The sequence below is a fragment of the Tachysurus fulvidraco genome, chromosome 22 (assembly GCF_022655615.1).
Source record: "Tachysurus fulvidraco isolate hzauxx_2018 chromosome 22, HZAU_PFXX_2.0, whole genome shotgun sequence".
NCBI classification, from domain to species: Eukaryota; Metazoa; Chordata; class Actinopteri; order Siluriformes; family Bagridae; genus Tachysurus; species Tachysurus fulvidraco.
In genome coordinates this window covers 12,534,485-12,553,055 of record NC_062539.1, presented here as the reverse complement: position 1 = coordinate 12,553,055, position 18,571 = coordinate 12,534,485, and the positions used below count along the sequence as shown (strand labels likewise).

The 18,571-nt window shown below is 37.4% G+C and overlaps 1 protein-coding gene and 1 long non-coding RNA gene across 2 annotated transcripts; both read right to left on the bottom strand.

Moving 5' to 3' along the window:
* Nucleotides 1-6,304: 6,304 nt before the first annotated feature.
* On the bottom strand, nucleotides 6,305-8,757 carry LOC113640403 (macrophage mannose receptor 1-like). The gene is made up of 5 exons (XM_047806694.1): nucleotides 8,624-8,757; nucleotides 8,120-8,491; nucleotides 7,658-8,014; nucleotides 7,149-7,499; nucleotides 6,305-7,010 (listed from the first exon to the last, which is right to left on the bottom strand). The coding sequence occupies exons 1-5, from the start codon at nucleotides 8,691-8,693 to the stop codon at nucleotides 6,685-6,687; spliced, it is 1,476 nt and encodes a 491-aa protein (XP_047662650.1). The 5' UTR covers nucleotides 8,694-8,757; the 3' UTR covers nucleotides 6,305-6,684.
* A 74-nt stretch (nucleotides 8,758-8,831) lies between these two features.
* On the bottom strand, nucleotides 8,832-9,972 carry LOC125139972. Its single transcript, XR_007139156.1, has 3 exons — nucleotides 9,895-9,972; nucleotides 9,731-9,800; nucleotides 8,832-8,965 (listed from the first exon to the last, which is right to left on the bottom strand). It is a non-coding gene; the product is annotated as an uncharacterized LOC125139972 (long non-coding RNA).
* Nucleotides 9,973-18,571: the final 8,599 nt, after the last annotated feature.

Below are 18,571 nucleotides of genomic sequence, written 5' to 3'. Positions count from 1 at the left end.
AATCATGGAATGGTTTAAGAATAAAATGTCTGAGTAACATTCCTCTTATTTGAGATGGCCAACAGTTCACTTTTGCTGGGATTGAGTTTCAGCTGATGAGCCATCATCTACAATATGTCCAACAGATCTGCTGATATCTGAGCAGAAGCAATGCTATCTGAGGAAGAGAAGGAGAAAATAAGTGTTATCATAGCTGTGGTAAGAGTGTAACTTTACCAAGAGAGTGAGTATATAGGGAGAAAAGGAGAGTACCAAGTTCTGAACCCTGTGGGACACCAGTGGATAGCCTCCATGTCACCTGATATGAGCGACCTTCCAGGAATAAATCCATTCCCATGCTGATCCACCAAAACTCCTGAGGGTGAATCAAGAGACTTGAGGCTGACTGTGTCAAATGCTGTTGTGTTTTCCTAGACACTAGGGGGACATTCTGGCAGGTTTGTCTTGTGCCATGTGATTTTGTTTTTGTTTTTGTGTATCACGTGTGTATCACAATTCTGGTTTAGAGACAAGGAGTGCAGACATTGTGACTGAGAAAAAGAGAAGATAATTTGCAAAAAGAAAAGCAAAGATAAATGAACTGAATGAGCCTGACTCAGACAACTTTGATATTAATTGTAATGTAATGTATTGTTTATGCGAATCTATTCCATGCATTACGGAAGGACCTTACTTTCCGTGTGTGGAGAGAGCGCTGATTGGAGCAGGGAACAGTGTAATGGAGAGCGAGATCGGAAGCACTCGTCAGTAAAGTCTCTGCAGTGAAATGGTTGTCCGTGTCATTCCTCTTAACAGTAAACATAACAGTGGCGACGAGGATGGGATCGGATGCCCCAGTCCATAGAATGAGCAATAAAAAACAAAGAAAAAACTGTATAGAAGAGGAACGTGAACTGTTGCGATTTGAACAAAAACGCACAGAGGCAGTAACAGTCAAATGCTGAGCGTAATTAACAACAACAATTTAAAAAAAGTAAAGGATAAAAGCAACATAATTTCAACATAATGAAATTGACAGTGTAAAAAAATGTTTCCCTGAGTGTTTCGGGACCAGTTGAACATGGCCTCTTGAAAATCTAGTTGAGCCAAAAAAGTGATTGATTTATCATACCAGGAAATTTCTCAGACCCTTTCCGAACACTTCAAGCCCAAGCCGATTCTGATGGCAGAACGCTTTAGATTTTACCAACGTAACCAAAGTCCTGGGGAAAGTTTCTGGATGATGCTCTCAGAGACAAATTTGTCTATGGACTTGCTGGAGAAGTTTATCACAGAAGGTTACTGTCAGAGAAGGCCTTACTTTCAAGAAAGCCTGCCTGCGACGTTGCGCTTGCACTAGAACTAGCACAAAAGGACACCAAACAGCTTAGTGCCCAGGCAACCATAAAGGACTCAAGTGTGCATAAGGTTCAAAATGTCGGTGGGGGCAGAGAAAAATACAGAAGATGGGGAAATTTCCAGTACAGTTCTAAAAAGGGGGTCCAGCAGCAACCTTTTTCCAAGCATAAACGCAACTGTTATCCTGTGGTGGAGCAAACCATCATCCCACAGAATGTCATTATCGTAATGAGAAATGCCACAACTGTGGAAAAGTCGGACACAGATATTTCCGAATGTGTGTGTAGCAGATATTTCCGAAAGTCAGTGTGCAGAGAATGATGAACTGTTTGAGCGGATGGCATTTACATTGATCTTCTGATAAACGGCATAACAGTTTGCATGCAACTAGACATTGGAGCCTCTTTGTCTTTGATTCCAGAACATATCTATACTGAAAAATCGAAGGACTGTTTATTGAGAGCCGAACTTCCATTCATCTGGCCTCATACACTAGAGACAAAATCCCTGTGTTGGGTGAGATCGAGGTTCCAGTCAAATATAAGGGACAACAGTGTTCACTTCCATTGATTGTGGTCAAAGGAGACAAACCACCACTGCTGGGACGTAACTGGCTCCAGAAAATTTCCTTAAACTGGAAGGAGATCTTCAGCTTGAGACAGGTGACACCAGTGAGTGTTACTACTCTCTCTGATGTACTTGAAAAACACAAACAGCTATTTCAAGATGGTTATGGAAATATTAGTGACTTCAAAGCAAAGGTGAGAGTGCAAGAAGGATCTCAACCTATCTTTCACAAACCAAGGTCTGTTCCGTTTGCTCTTAAAGAAGCAGTAGAAAAGGAACTGGATCGCTTGGAGAGGAACGGAATTATCTCTCAGGTCAGAAGGAGCGACTGGGCAGCACCCATTGTGGTTGTGCCAAAGAAAGACAAGACTGTGAGGTTGTGTGGTGATTATAAAGTCACGGTGAACAAATGCATTCTTGCAGAGGAATATCCGCTACCCAACGTGGAGGATCTTTTTGCCACATTGGCTGGGGGAAAAGTTTTCAGTAAAATTGATCTGTCTTTTGCATATCAGCAGCTGGAATTGGATACTGAATCTAAGCAGTACCTTACCATAAACATGCACAAAGATTGTTTAAGTACCATCATCTGGCCTATGGAATTTCCACAGCACCTGCAATTTTCCAACACACAATGGACCAAATCCTACAGGGACTTCAGAATGTAGTATGTTTTATGAATGATATTCTGGTCTCTGCATCTTCTCCTGAGGAACATTTGGAAGTACTGGACAAAGTACTGTCACGACTGCAACAACATGGAATAAGGGTGAAGAAATCAAAATGTGAATTCTTCTGTAAGTCAGTGGAATATTTTTGGTTCAAGATTGATGAAAAGAGAGTGCATCCAACGGAAAGCAAGGTGGAAGCGATTGTGAAGGCCCCTGCTCCAACCAATGTCTCAGAATTACGTTCGTTTCTGGGACTTCTGAACTACTATGGAAAGTTTGTAAACAACAACTGTTGTCAAGTAAGTGGTTAGCTCACTATGATCCCAAAAATCCACTGAGACTAGCCTGTGATGCCTCTCCCTATGGCGTCGGGGCAGTTATCTCACATGTGCTACCTTCAGGGGAAGAACATCCCATTGTGTTTGCATCTAGGACTCTGACAGCAAGTGAAAAAACTATGCGCAGATTGAGAAAGAGGCCCTGAGCATAGTCTTTGGAGTGAAAATGTTTCACAAGTATCTGTATGGCTGCAAGTTCCATCTGCTAACAGATGGAAACCCCTTCTTTCAATTCTAGGCCCCAAATCTGCCATTCCAACACTAGCTGCCCTCCGTATGCAGTGTTGGGATTTGACTTTGTTGGCCTATCATTATGACATAGAGTACAGATGTTCTTCTGATCATGCAAACGCGGATGCATTGTCTAGATGGTGTTTCAAGTCTCACACATAGATGAATTGCCCATCTGTGCAAAAGACATTTCCATTGAAACTAGGAGAAATCCTGCTATCGAAAGTGTTGGACCTAACTTTGTCTGGATGGCCCAATCATGTCACAGATGAGCATCTGAAACCGTACCTGGTAAGAAAAGACCAGCTCTCAACAGACCAGGGATGTATTCTGTGGGGCTCAAGAGTTATCATTCCCCCAAAGTATAGGGAAAGACTGTTGTCTGAGCTTCATGAGGGTCACCCAGGCATAATAAGAATGAAAGCACTGGCAAGAGGATACCTCTGGTGGCCGGGTCTCGACCAAGACATTCAGAACTTTGTGAGTAAGTGCGCTCCATGTGAGTTGGGGTGAAACCAACCACCCTGTGCTCCTCTTCACCCATGGTCCTGGACCACAACACCCTGGGAGTGCATTCACATAGATTATATAGATTATGCTGAAATAGACAAGCAACACTTCTTATTGATTGTGGATGTTCATTCAAAATGGGTGGAAATCTTTCCTACACAGCTGACAAATGCAGAGAAGGCCATAAACCTTTTGCGTCATCTCTGGGCTTCCTATGGATTCCCAAAAGAGCTGGTATCGGACAATGGCCTTCCATTCACCTCTAGGGAGTTTGAGGAGTTCCTAAGGAACAATGGTGTGTGTCATGTTCTGTCTCCTCCTTATCATCCAGCTACAAAAGGTCAAGCTGAAAGGGCGAACACCTGCTGAACTGTTTCTGAAAAGACAGCCTCGTATCCGTCTCACACTGCTAAAACCAGATACATCTGCAGTTGTTCTCAAAAATCAAGCACAGCAAAAACGTGCTCACAATGCCCCTGCCAGAAAGCTCAGTTCCTTCGAAGCTGGTCAGAAGGTCATGGTGTGGGACTGTCGACACTCAAATCGTGCTTGGCTTCCAGGTGTCATCTTGTTCAAGCATGGACCTCTCACATACCAAGTGCAAGTCGGAGATCATAGTGTGAAGGTACATGTGGATCATCTGGTGTCATCTAATGTACAGTACAGGACGGATACTATGGCCAGTACAATAGCCAATGACTTTGCTCCAGATGTGAGTGACAAGGGCAATTCCAGTGTTACCCAGCCCCATGCTCCGGTGGGAAAAGGGACAGTTCCCAGTCCTGAAAGAAGATATCCACTTCGTCAGAGAAAAGCACCTAACAGATTAGATTAATGGTTCTTAATCATAAGAAGTTCTAACCATTTGTATACAAGGTATGTTCTATAATAAAAAATAAATAAATAAAAAAGAATAACCTTTTGGTAGTCACATTGTTGCAAATTGTTTAAATGTTAAGGAGTTCAAAACTGTGGGGGAAGAAATGTAATGTATTGCATATGCGAATCTATTCCATGCATTACGGTAGTTTCTCCGCGTGTGGAGACAGCGCTGATTGGAGCGGGGAACAGTGTAATGGAGAGCGAGATCTGAAGCAGTCGTCAGTAAAGCCTCTGCAGTGAAATGGTTGTCCGTGTCGTTCCTCTTAACAGTAAACATATCATTAATCAGTGCTAAGTAGTTACAGGTATTCAAATCAACAAAATGGCAAGGGTGCCCAAATTTATGCACCTGTCTAATTTTATTTTGATGCATATTGCATATTTTCTGTTAATCCAATAAACATCAGTTCACTACTTCATATCACTTTGTCCTTCAGTTATTTTATAGATCAAAACAAAATTGCTGATCCGAATATTTATATAAATTATAAATATAATTGAAAATCATGGAAATTATCAGGGGTTCTTAAACATTTGCACACAACTGTAATTTCTATTATTTAGAAATTATATTTATAAATAATATACTAAGTGGTAGAAAATGAATGAATGAATGAATACTATATATATTATATTTTTATATTTTTAATATAAACTTCATATTTTTTATATTTAATTTTTTTATTGTATATTATGGCATCAGACTTTGCTAAAATAAACAAAAATGAGGAAATTGTTGAGCAGGAAATCATATGCAAAGTGTTCCAAAGGGATAAAAAATCATACTTTGGATTTGCATCAGTGGGGAAAAACAAACAGAAAAGACTGCATCAGAGAGACAAAATCTGATCTGCTTGTCTGATTTAGCAGCATGTAGTTTCTCACATACAGCTCTCAAATCTCTATATTTACAGCCAGTGTGTAAACACTTTTTTAACATTCTGAACTGAATATTGACTAGAATATTGAATTTGTACAAAAGAGTTCTTTATAAAAGTAAATTATACACATTATTTGTGTATTAATGTGTATAATGTATAACTCATATAAATCACATGTATATGTAATTTATATAAAATTGATATATGTGTGATTGAGAAGGCAGTTTTGTGGTAATTCTTGGTTTTGTGACAGTGTTTGGCTCTGAATCCTTAAAACTTTCATACAATGTATTTTTAGTGACTTCACAAAACCTTGCCACTGATAATGTGTGATAATAAAAGTGCAAAATACCTATTTTTATTTTGGTGACAAATCATGATGTTCGTGTTTGCTAAGCAGCACAATGTTTGATATTTGCATGATTAATTTCATTTCATTTCATTAAAAGGACATAAAAGACAATAAAACAGACATTAAGGCCAGGGAAGATTCTTATGAGTCACATATTTTTATATATGTTTTATAGCTGGTAGTAAATATCATTTAATACTTTAATACTGATTAGCTGTTTATGTCCTGCATGTAAAACGTTATTTATTATATTTTAAGCAGGTCTGTAGCAATATTGTAATTGTTTTATTTGCATTATTTTTGTTTAGTTCCTATGCTAGTTATAATAGACTTTTGCAAATGTTAATAATAAAGAAATAAATACAATCTAACAGTCTGAATATGTAATACACTGCACCTACTATTCCATATTCACTCACAACTAACACACCAAATAAAATTATCACCCTTTAAGAGACACATTTAAATAATTCAAACCACAGCCGTGTTTAGAATAAAAAAGTTTACTGTAAAAAATACCATGGAACAGTTTATGAATATAGATTATCAGTAGTTACTAAACTCAACTGCTGTAAATGAAGAAAATACAACACAAAAGTTATCATGAAAAAGAGTAAAATTCCAGTTTCTTATTATTGATATGATAAAAGAAAAGAAAGTATAATAAATTTTATCTTAAACAAGAATTTAGAGAGGCTTTAACAGCATAAAATATATATTCTAAATATTCTTCTGAAGGCCAATTGATGTGTGAAGCTCTGAGTGTGTGAACACTTCCTGCACACTTTAAGCTTTTTCCTGCTCTGTGATTCAGCTCATCAAGAACAAATGCATAATGAAGTGTTCAGGTGAGTTTGTGCTGGAAAACTCTAAACTGTGCAGTGCTCTGTTCTTGCAGCATCGAGGAAAATGTTTTACTTCTGTTTACACACAACTCGAAGTTCAGTGGAGTCCATCACATAATCTGGTGCTGCTCCTGCAGTGTGTGTGTCAGCTTCGCTCTGTCTCTGTATGTCCTGGCAGGTCAGCGGAACAGACGACACCTTCAGCTCAGAGAGACGGTTTGGTCCAAGCCCCACCCACAGAGACCCTGGAGGGACACGTCTACTCATGAGCTCAGACTCTAACTGTTCCTGTTCAGCTTGGGAATCGATGATCAGAATTCCAGCTCTGTTCCCTTTATCACAGTAATCCAGCGCTTTCTCCCAGCTCAGAGCCTCTTCACTCACATGGATGTAACCTGATAGAGACAGAAAACACCAAAAGGAGGAGGATTGTTTAGAGTGATATCAGAGACAGAGACTCACACCAGCTGTGTTCTAGTCATCATACAGAAGATTGCTGAGATGATTTTACTGTTCGAGAAGTTGACACTTACTGTTGTAGTAGCACAAAGCAGAGTAAGTATAATCGCACAGGACTGTGTACCATCCCCATCCCCATCTATTATGTACTACACAGTTGTATGGTGATGGATGAGGTTCACCGCTCTGCCAACCCCAGTTTCTGTAGGCAGAGATTCCTCCATCAATCCACTGCCAGTCATCACACAGCAGGCCGATCCAGAAGGGTGTGCTGCTGTTTAACCCTTTAATCCTCACCTCTTCATTGTGCTGCTGATCTCTGATGCTGACCAGGTCAGTGTATCTCTGTCTACAGTAACGCTGAGCTTCATACCAGGTCTTATTCTTAAGGATAAGATGATAATTATGAGTCTGTGAAGAAGCTTCTGTGAGGTAAAAACAAACAAACAAACAAATCTTTTAAAATCTGTCCTCTTATTGTATGCAAAGACAAAGACAACACATTATATTAAACATAAAATTAAAACTAGAGAATGTACAATATACAGATACAATAACATATGCATATTATGTCAGAAGTTACCTTGTTCATAGCACATGAAATATCTTGTGACTGTGCACTTAAGACTTTCCCATGAACCATCAGCCTTCATAATGGCACAGTAGCTCGATGTCCCACAATCCCCTGTCAGATTTCTGTATGTTACATTATCACCATTAGACCATTTCTCACTGAAGTGACTGCGATAGAGTCCGATCCAGGCATTGTAAATACCAGCCTTCATCACAAGTTCAACCAGTTTAGTGTTGTCTTCATCAGAGTACACAGTGACGAGGTCGGTGTAATTTTCTCTGCAAGCTTTCCGAGCCTCAGTCTGATTCATGTAATCCGGAATGAAATGGAATGAAGTGAGTTGACTCTGGACTGGAGGTGTAGAATCTGTGGAAGAGTGATATCAGAGACAGAGACTCACACCAGCTGTGTTCTGGTCATCATACAGAAGATTGCTGAGATGATTTTACTGTTAGAGAAGTCGACACTTACTGTAGTAGCACAAAGCAGAGTAATGAATATTGCACGGGACTGTGTACCATCCCCATCCCCATCCCCATCCCCATCCCCATCCCCATCTATCATGTACTACACAGTTGTATGGTGATGGATAAGGTTCATTTCTCCACCGATTCCAGTTTCTATAGGCAGAGATTCCTCCATCAATCCACTGCCAGTCATCACACAGCAGGCCGATCCAGAAGGGTGTGCTGCTGTTTAACCCTTTAATCATCACCTCTTCATTGTGCTGCTGATCTCTGATGCTGACCAGATCAGTGTATCTCTGTCTACAGTAACGCTGAGCTTCATACCAGGTCTTATTCTCAAGGATAAGATGATAATTAGGAGTCTGTGAGGAAGCATCTGTGAGGTAAAACAAACAAACAAACAAACAAACAAATCTTTCAAAATCTGACCTCTTATTTGTAGGCATACAAAGACAACAGATTATATTAAACATAAAATTAAAACTATGCATATTATGTCAGAAGTTACCTTGTTCATAGCACATGAAATATCTTGTGTCTGTGCAGTTAAGACTTTCCCATGAACCATCAGCCTTCATAACAGCACAGTTGCTCGATGTCCCACAATCCCCTGCCAGATTTCTGTATGTTACCTTATCACCATTAGACCATTTCTCACTGAAATTACTGCGATACAGTCCGATATAGGCCGGTATCCCTGGGTTGTACAGTTTAATGTTGTCTTCATCAGAGTACACAGTGACGAGGTCGGTGTATTTTTCTCTGCAAGCTTCCCGAGCCTCAGTCTGATTCATGTCACCCAGAATGATATGGAGTGAAATGAATTGACTCTGGACTGGAGGAGTAAAAGCTGGGGAAGAAATTTCTCCTGTTAATGTAGCAGGACAGAAATAAAAGGGCTGAAATGTGATGTGGATGAATGGCTCTGTTCTGTTTTCCGTTCAGACTGAGAGACTGTTTGCAGATCCAGAAGAGCAAATTCTGGAATTGCGTCTTGCTCAATTACACAATCATGATGAAATAAAATAACAACAAAGAAATATCATGAATATATCAATCAGGAATATAGAAATCATTTGATTAATTAAAACCTATTGAGACTTGATGATTTTAAGTTAAATAATCTATTTTAATCATTTTACTGTCAGATTTATGAGCTCTGTATGTAATATAGAGAAGACACTCACTTAATATTCTCATTCAGTGAATTTAATAACAAAAATCTAGATTTTAATGTTATATGATTTATACATGTTGTTTGTACCAAATTTGTCTGATTCTTCCCACAAGTTTATGACACATTTTTCACTAAACTGCAATTACATTATATAAAACATTGTGTAAATAACACTTCTGTGTTCTTGTAGAATTGTGAACAAACATAACCTTTAGGATTTGAGAAAGATAACAAAAACTATATTTGTTTATTCCATCATGTTAATTTAAGTAGAAAAAGTTAAAATAAAAGTGATTATTATGGAGCGTGTTATTCTTGTTATAATCTTTAACAGCAGTAACATGTGGAGGATCCAAAAAGTCATTTTTATAAATAATAACAATTTAAACTCATCACATGAAGGTTAAAGCTGTTAAACGTATTTGTTATAATTTTTACCTGATAGCAGGAGGAGCACGACTGACACGGTTTCCATGGTGATGCTTTGTGCTTTAAACCTCAGCATCAGCTAAAAAAAAAAAAAACAATAATAATAATAATAATAATAATAATAATAATAATAATAATAATAATAATAATAATAATAAAAAAATGCTCTTCACCCAGAAGAAGTTCTTTTTGTCAGAGAGCAGCTTGCTGTGTGTTTGTGTGAAATGAAAAGAGCAGTGTGTAAATCAGAGATATGAGATGAGTTAAACAGACCCAGGTAAAGTGCTAGTCTTTTTACGTCTACATGATCACGTGATGCTGGCATGTAAATTAGTCAAAGGAAAAACAAGAACAATCCCAAACCCTGTACATACTCCATACAAAAGCATTTTTTAGAAATTATTTATTTTTTAATTATTTATTAAATATTTGCTTATTATTATTATTATTATTATTATTATTATTATTATTATTATTATTATTATTATTATTATTATTATTATTCGGATAAGCGGTAGAAAATGAGTGAGTGAGTATTATTATAATTATTTTTATTATTATTATTATTATTCCTAAGATAAACAAAAATGAGGAAAGTGTTAAGCAGAAAATCATATGCAAATGATTCACCGGAATAAAAAAGTCTGCATCAGAGTGACAAAATCTCCATTGTTCCTTTTTATAACTCTGTTATTCTCTATATGTTATATACACATTGTATTAAACAGACTTTGTGTCACTGGTCAACTACAAATTTGAGATTTCCAGCTGAATATTATTGTTTAATTCAGGGTAAATAACAGAACATCATAAACTCAATAATTTCATAAATAATAATAACATGCAATACATACCAACCAAGGGAGCTTACAAGAATATATTTAAAGCTAAGGTGAACCATAGCTTCCTGTAAGCATTACAATCTATTATTCTGTTCTGTTTTTCCCATTTCCCATTCCCAAATCCTCAACCAGCTCTCCCCCTGCATAACCTTTAGAAAGAAGGTTTTACATAAACACAGAATATTCAAAGTAAAATGAATTATATGAATGATGAATTAGAGCACTGCCCACTGTAGTGTCTTACTTTCTTCTCACTTGCTTCAGATCTATCCCAGTGTCTCTTGTTAAATGTATAATAATAATAATAATAATAAAAGTAGACTGTTCAGGATTACACACTTTACATGAAAGGAGATTACTACAATCGTTACTAATAAGCCCTTTACATATAGAACTAACATTCTTCTTTAAAAACACAATCTTTCCAACAATAAGATCTGTTTATCAACAGAGAGCTCAATTCCAATGTATGTTCAAATCTAGGGGAAAAAAACAATCTCACTGCTGCATGAAACAGTTTCCTTTATATTGATTCTGATTACTAATTTCTTTTTCCTTTTGTCTTCTTACTTTATATATTCATAATTTTGCGTTCTTAACAATATTATATATTAAAAATCAGATCCATTTTATGGAATCCTGAATATTTTCCATGGATCTGCAACAACTTTTCAGAAACAGAGTGTAATGTAGTAAAGCTCTAAGATCTTCTAAGATCTAAGGGACATAGTATCGCCACTTATTCTTAACTCCCTAAATTATGCGATTAAAAATAATGCTCTGCATAGAGACCAAAACACAGCTCTTATAACTCTGCTACTTAAGAAAGGAAAAGACCCCCTAGAATGTGCCAGTTACCGGCCCATTAGCCTAATTGCCACTGATGCAAAACTTCCCGCTAAAACCCTAGCTATTAGGCTCAACAAATGTGTCGGTAAGGTTATTAATTATGATCAATCCGGACTTCTTAAAGACCGGTTTGCTTCTGATGATATCAGAGGACTATTTCACATCATCCACGGATCGGACTCCTATCAGGCCTCCTCCGCAGTCATCTCACTAGATGCGGAGAAGGCCTTCGATTAGAATTGAATGGGGGTTCTTATGGGCAGTCCTCGAACACCTAGAAGTAGGTCAAGAATTCATTAATATGGTCAAAACCCTTTACAATAACTGCTCGGCCAGTGTAATAACCAACTCTATGATATCCCGCCCTTTTACTTTGGGTCGTGGCACCCGTCAAGGCTGTCCACTATCGCCTCTTCTTTTTACACTTTCAGTAGAGCCGCTAGCACAAGCAGTGCGTCAGTCCTCAACTATTCATCCCATTATTTGTGTAGATACATCACACAAGATTTCTCTCTACGCAGATGACATTTTGCTCTATGTATCTGATATAGCTTCATCAGTCCCTGAATGTTTAAACCTTTTTGACACATTCGGTGCATTATCTGGTTATAAAATTAATTGGAGTATATCCACTTTAATGCCACTCAATGATTCAGCAAGACAGGAATATCTGTTTACCCAATCTGTCTATCTGTCTACCCAATTTACCATCTCAGATTCCTATAGTCCAACAATTTACTTTTCTGGGCATCAACATCTCATCCCCAATCTCCCAAATTTCAAAGAATAACTATCAAACTCTCCTGAGCAAGATTAAAGAAGATCTAATTAGATGGTCCCCCTTATGTTTAGCTTTTCACGGAAGAATATCCACTATCAAAATGAATGTACTGCCAAGGGTTAATTTTCTATTCTCAACCATACCAATTGCACCACCCAAATGTTTTCTCAAAGAACTTAATTAGTGCCATTAGTAGATTTATATGGAATAAGAAAAAAACCCAGAATTAGACTTAAAACAATGCAACGTAAGAAACCAGATGGAGGTTTATCATTTCCGGATTTTAAATTATATAAGATGGCTTTCCAGATGAGATCACTTAAATTATGGGTTAACCCTGACTCTTTAGTTACATGGCGCAGCATAGAAGCATACATTGTCCATCCGGTTCGCTTACAAGATCTACCATTCTCTGCCATAACAAAAGATTTCAGGAAGAAGCTTGGACCTATAATTGAATTTTCCTCAGAAACTTTTAAACAGATTGAAAAAATCAAGGGTGGTCCCTTCTTATATACAAAATCGACACCTATATGGCACAATGTTAATATACTGACCGCTAACAAGCCATTTGTATTCAAAGCCTGGTCTGATTCTGGTATTTATACTCTAAGTGACAGTTTTAATGACAAAGGCCTCTAGTCATGAGTTTTCTATACCTGGATTTTCCTTTTTTTCTCTGCAAGCTTCCCGAGCGTCAGTCTGATTCATGCGACCCGGAATGTAATGGAGTGAAGTGAGTTGGTTCTGGACTGGAGGAGTAAAAGCTGGGGAAGAAATTTCTCCTGTTAAGGTAGCAGGACAGAGATAAAAGGGCTGAAATGTGATGTGGATGAATGGCTCTGTTCTGTTTTCCGTTCAGACTGAGAGACTGTTTGCAGATCCAGAAGTGCAAATTCTGGAATTGCATCATGCTCAATTACACAATCATGGTGAAATAAAATAACAACAAAGAAATATCCTGAATATATAAATCATTTGAGACTTGATGTTTTTAAGTTCTCACTCACTCACTCACTCACTCATTTTGTACAGCTTATCCGAACTTCTCGGGTCACGGGGAGCCTGTGCGTCTTTGGGCATTGAGGCAGGATACACCCTGGAAGGAGTGCCAACCCATCGCAGGGCACACACTCTCATTCACTCACACACTACGGACAATTTTCCAGAGATGCCAATCAACCTACCATGCATGTCTTTGGACCGGGGAGGAAACCGAAGTACCCGGAGGAAACCCCCAAGGCACGGGGAGAACATGAAAACTCAAACACATGATGTGTGTGTGTGCCAGAGTGTTATGGAGTGTACAATATTTGTCATTCAGTGAAACTTACACCTATTCCAGTCTGTCCAAAGCCACAGAGCTATGTGTGTGTGTGTTCTGTATGAAATTAGCCTAAATTTGAGACAGTTTTAAACACAATTTATCTCAGTCATTCTTCAATATAGACTCTACAGTATACTAAAGTGTGTACTGATGTTATTAAATGAGATAATCCTGACCTTTAATGCTTTAATGCTGTTATATGATTTATACATGTTGTTTGTGCCAAATGTCTCTGATCCTTCCCACAATTTAATGACACATTTTTCTCTAAACAGCAATTACATTATGTAAAACACTTCTGTGTTCTTGTAGAATTGTGAATAAACATAACCTTTAGGATTTGAGAAAGATAACAAAAACTATAATTTTATACCTATAAAAACTAAATTTGAGACAGTTTTAAACACAATTTATTTCAGTCATTCTTCAATATAGAGTCTATACTGTTTATTGATGCTAAAGTGTGTACTGATGTTATTAAATGGGATAATCCTGACCTTTGAGAAAGAACTGTTTTAATGCTTTTATATGATTTATACATGTTGTTTGTACTGTACCAATTTGTCTGATTCTTCCTACAATTTTATGACACATTTTTCTCTAAACTGCAATTACATTATATAAAACATTGTGTAAATAACACTTCTGTGCTCTTGTAGAATTGTGAATAAACATAACCTTTAGGATTTGAGAAAGATAACTAAAACTATATTTGTTTATTCCATCATGTTAATTTAAGTAGAAAAAGTTAAAATAAAAGTGATTATTATGGAGCGTGTTATTCATGTTATAATCTTTAACAGCAGTAACATCTGGAGGATCCAAAAAGTAATTTTTATAAATAATAACAGTTTAAATTCATCACATGAAGTTTAAAGCTGTTAAACGTATTTATTATAATTTTTACCTGATAGCAGAAAGAGCACGACTGACAAGGTTTCCATGGTGATGCTCTGTGTGTTTAATCCTCAGCATCAACTAAAAAAAATAATACTATAATAATAATAATAATAATAATAATAATAACAATAATAATAATAATAATAATAATAATAATAATAATAATATGCAGTCTTTTTACGTCTACATGAGGAAAAAGGAAAAAACAATCCCAAACTCTGTACATACTCCATAAAGAAGTCTTTTAAACAGCATTTACCCCAAATAATTTAATTCAATTTGTTTCACCAGAAATTATACATAAATCTATGTGATAAACTATAACCCTATACAGTATTTTATTAGGAAAAGGAAAAGCAAAGAAAAATAATGAGGAAAGTGTTGAGCAGGAAATCATATGCAAAGTATTCCACAAGAATATAAAATCATACTTTGGATTTGCATCAGTGGGAAAAACAAACAGAAAAGACTGCATCAGAGTGATAATATCTCTATTATCTGTTATTCTCTATATGTTATATACACATTATATTATACAGACCTTGTGTCACTGGTAAACTACAAATTTGAGATTTCCAGCTGAACATTATTGTTTAATTCAGGGTAAATAACAGAACATCATAAACTCAATCATTTCATAAATTATAATGACATTTAAAATAAGAAAGATCTAAATAGTCACTTGTTTTGGGACAAATAACAGTTTTAGGTTTAAATGAGACTATTTATCATTATTGTAATCGTGTAATTTGATTGCAATACATACCAACCAAGGGAACACAAGAATAGTTTTAAAGCTAAGAAAGGTGAACCATAGCTTCCTGGAAACATTACAATCTATTATTCTGTTCTGTTTTTACCATTTCCCATTCCCAAATCCTCAACCAGCTCTCCCCCTGCATAACCTTTAGAAAGAAGGTTTTACATAAACACAGAATATTCAAAGTAAAATGAATTATATGAATGATGAATGATTTCTTCTCACTTGCTTCAAATCTATCCCAGTGTCTCTTGGTTAAATGTATAATAATAAAAGTATAGTAGAGTGTTCAGGATTACACACTTTACATGAAAGGTGATTACTGCAAGCGTTACTAATAAGCCCTGTACATATAGAGCTAACATTCTTCTTTAAAAACACAATCTTTCCACCATAAGATCTGTTTATCAACAGAGAGCTCAATTCCAATGTATGTTCAAATCTAGAAAAAAAATGCTGGATGAAACAGTTTCCTTTATATTGATTCTGATTACTAATTTCTTTTTACTTTTTTCTTCTTGCTTTATATATTCATATTTTGCATTCTAACAATATTATATATTAAAAATCAGATCCATTTTATGGAATCCTGAATATTTTCCATGGATCTGCAACAACTTTTTAGAAACATACTGTAATGTAGAAAAGCTTGAAGATCTTCTAAGATCTTTGCTTTTGATATCTGCTGAACTCAGGGTTATCTATCATGACTTACATCATGTAATGGTTTAAGAATAAAATGTCTGAGAAACATTCCTCTTATTTGAGATGGCCAACAGTTCAGTTTTGCTGGGATTGAGTTTCAGCTGATGAGCCGTCATCTACAATATGTCCAACAGATCTGCTGATATCTGAGCAGAAGCCATGCTATCTGAGGAAGAGAAGGAGAAAATAAGTGTTATCATAGCTGTGGTAAGAGTGTAACTTTACCAAGAGAGTGAGTATAGAGGGAGAAAAGGAGAGGACCAAGTTCTGAGCCCTGTGGGACACCAGTGGATAGTCTGTGTGAAGATGTTGCTCTCCTCCATGTCACCTGATATGAGCGACCTTCCAGGAATAAATCCATTCCCATGCTGATCCACCAAAACTCCTGAGGGTGAATCAAGAGACTTGAGGCTGACTGTGTCAAATGCTGTTGTGTTTTCCTGGACACTAGGGGGGCATTCTGGCAGGTTTGTCTTGTGCCACGTGATTTTGTTTTTGTTTTTGTGTATCACGTGTGTATCACAATTCTGGTTTAGATACAAGGAGTGCAGACATTGTGACTGAGAAAAAGAGAAGATAATTTGCAAAAAGAAAAGCAAAGATAAATGAACTGAATGAGCCTGACTCAGACAACTTTGATATTAATTGTAATGTAATGTATTGTTTATGCGAATCTATTCCATGCATTACGGAAGGACCTTACTTTCCGTGTGTGGAGAGAGCGCTGATTGGAGCAGGGAACAGTGTAATGGAGAGCGAGATCGGAAGCACTCGTCAGTAAAGTCTCTGCAGTGAAATGGTTGTCCGTGTCATTCCTCTTAACAGTAAACAACATAACAGTGGCGACGAGGATGGGATCGGATGCCCCAGTGCATAGAATGAGCAAGAAAAAACAAAGAAAAAACTGTATAGAAGAGGAACGTGAACTGTTGCGATTTGAACAAAAACGCACAGAGGCAGTAACAGTCACATGCTGAGCGTAATTAACAACAACAATTTAAAAAAAGTAAAGGATAAAAGCAACATAATTTCAACATAATGAAATTGACAGTGTAAAAAAATGTTTCCCTGAGTGTTTCGGGACCAGTTGAACATGGCCTCTTGAAAATCTAGTTGAGCCAAAAAAGTGATTGATTTATCATACCAGGAAATTTCTCAGACCCTTTCCGAACACTTCAAGCCCAAGCCGATTCTGATGGCAGAACGCTTTAGATTTTACCAACGTAACCAAAGTCCTGGGGAAAAAATATCTGATTGCATTCTGTCATTAAAGCGTCTGGCAAGTTCATGTGAGTTTGGAACATTTCTGGATGATGCTCTCAGAGACAAATTTGTCTATGGACTTGCTGGAGAAGTTTATCACAGAAGGTTACTGTCAGAGAAGGCCTTACTTTCAAGAAAGCCTGCCTGCGACGTTGCGCTTGCACTAGAACTAGCACAATAGGACACCAAACAGCTTAGTGCCCAGGCAACCATAAAGGACTCAAGTGTGCATAAGGTTCAAAATGTCGGTGGGGGCAGAGAAAAATACAGAAGATGGGGAAATTTCCAGTACAGTTCTAAAAAGGTGGTCCAGCAGCAACCTTTTTCCAAGCATAAACGCAACTGTTATCCTGTGGTGGAGCAAACCATCATCCCACAGAATGTCATTATCGTAATGAGAAATGCCACAACTGTGGAAAAGTCGGACACAGATATTTCCGAATGTGTGTGTAGCAGATATTTCCGAAAGTGTTTGAGCGGATGGCATTTACATTGATCTTCTGATAAACGGCATAACAGTTTGCATGCAACTAGACATTGGAGCCTCTTTGTCTTTGATTCCAGAACATATCTATACTGAAAAATCGAAGGACTGTTTATTGAGAGCCGAACTTCCATTCATCTGGCCTCATACACTAGAGACAAAATCCCTGTGTTGGGTGAGATCGAGGTTCCAGTCAAATATAAGGGACAACAGTGTTCACTTCCATTGATTGTGGTCAAAGGAGACAAACCACCACTGCTGGGACGTAACTGGCTCCAGAAAATTTCCTTAAACTGGAAGGAGATCTTCAGCTTGAGACAGGTGACACCAGTGAGTGTTACTACTCTCTCTGATGTACTTGAAAAACACAAACAGCTATTTCAAGATGGTTATGGAAATATTAGTGACTTCAAAGCAAAGGTGAGAGTGCAAGAAGGATCTCAACCTATCTTTCACAAACCAAGGTCTGTTCCGTTTGCTCTTAAAGAAGCAGTAGAAAAGGAACTGGATCGCTTGGAGAGGAACGGAATTATCTCTCAGGTCAGAAGGAGCGACTGGGCAGCACCCATTGTGGTTGTGCCAAAGAAAGACAAGACTGTGAGGTTGTGTGGCGATTATAAAGTCACGGTGAACAAATGCATTCTTGCAGAGGAATATCCGCTACCCAACGTGGAGGATCTTTTTGCCACATTGGCTGGGGGAAAAGTTTTCAGCAAAATTGATCTGTCTTTTGCATATCAGCAGCTGGAATTGGATACTGAATCTAAGCAGTACCTTACCATAAACATGCACAAAGATTGTTTAAGTACCATCATCTGGCCTATGGAATTTCCACAGCACCTGCAATTTTCCAACACACAATGGACCAAATCCTACAGGGACTTCAGAATGTAGTATGTTTTATGAATGATATTCTGGTTTCTGCATCTTCTCCTGAGG

What these genes read in the sequence shown, in the direction of transcription:
- LOC113640403 (XM_047806694.1), bottom strand. Translation starts at nt 8,693, where the DNA reads ATGAAGGCTGATGGTTCATGGGAAAGTCTTAACTGCACAGACACAAGA. An exon ending in TTTCATGTGCTATGAACAAG is followed by an intron (nt 8,492 to 8,623) that starts GTAACTTCTGAC and finishes TTTACCTCACAG; the next exon opens with ATGCTTCCTCACAGACTCCT. An exon ending in TTTCATGTGCTATGAACAAG is followed by an intron (nt 7,500 to 7,657) that starts GTAACTTCTGAC and finishes TTTACCTCACAG; the next exon opens with AAGCTTCTTCACAGACTCAT.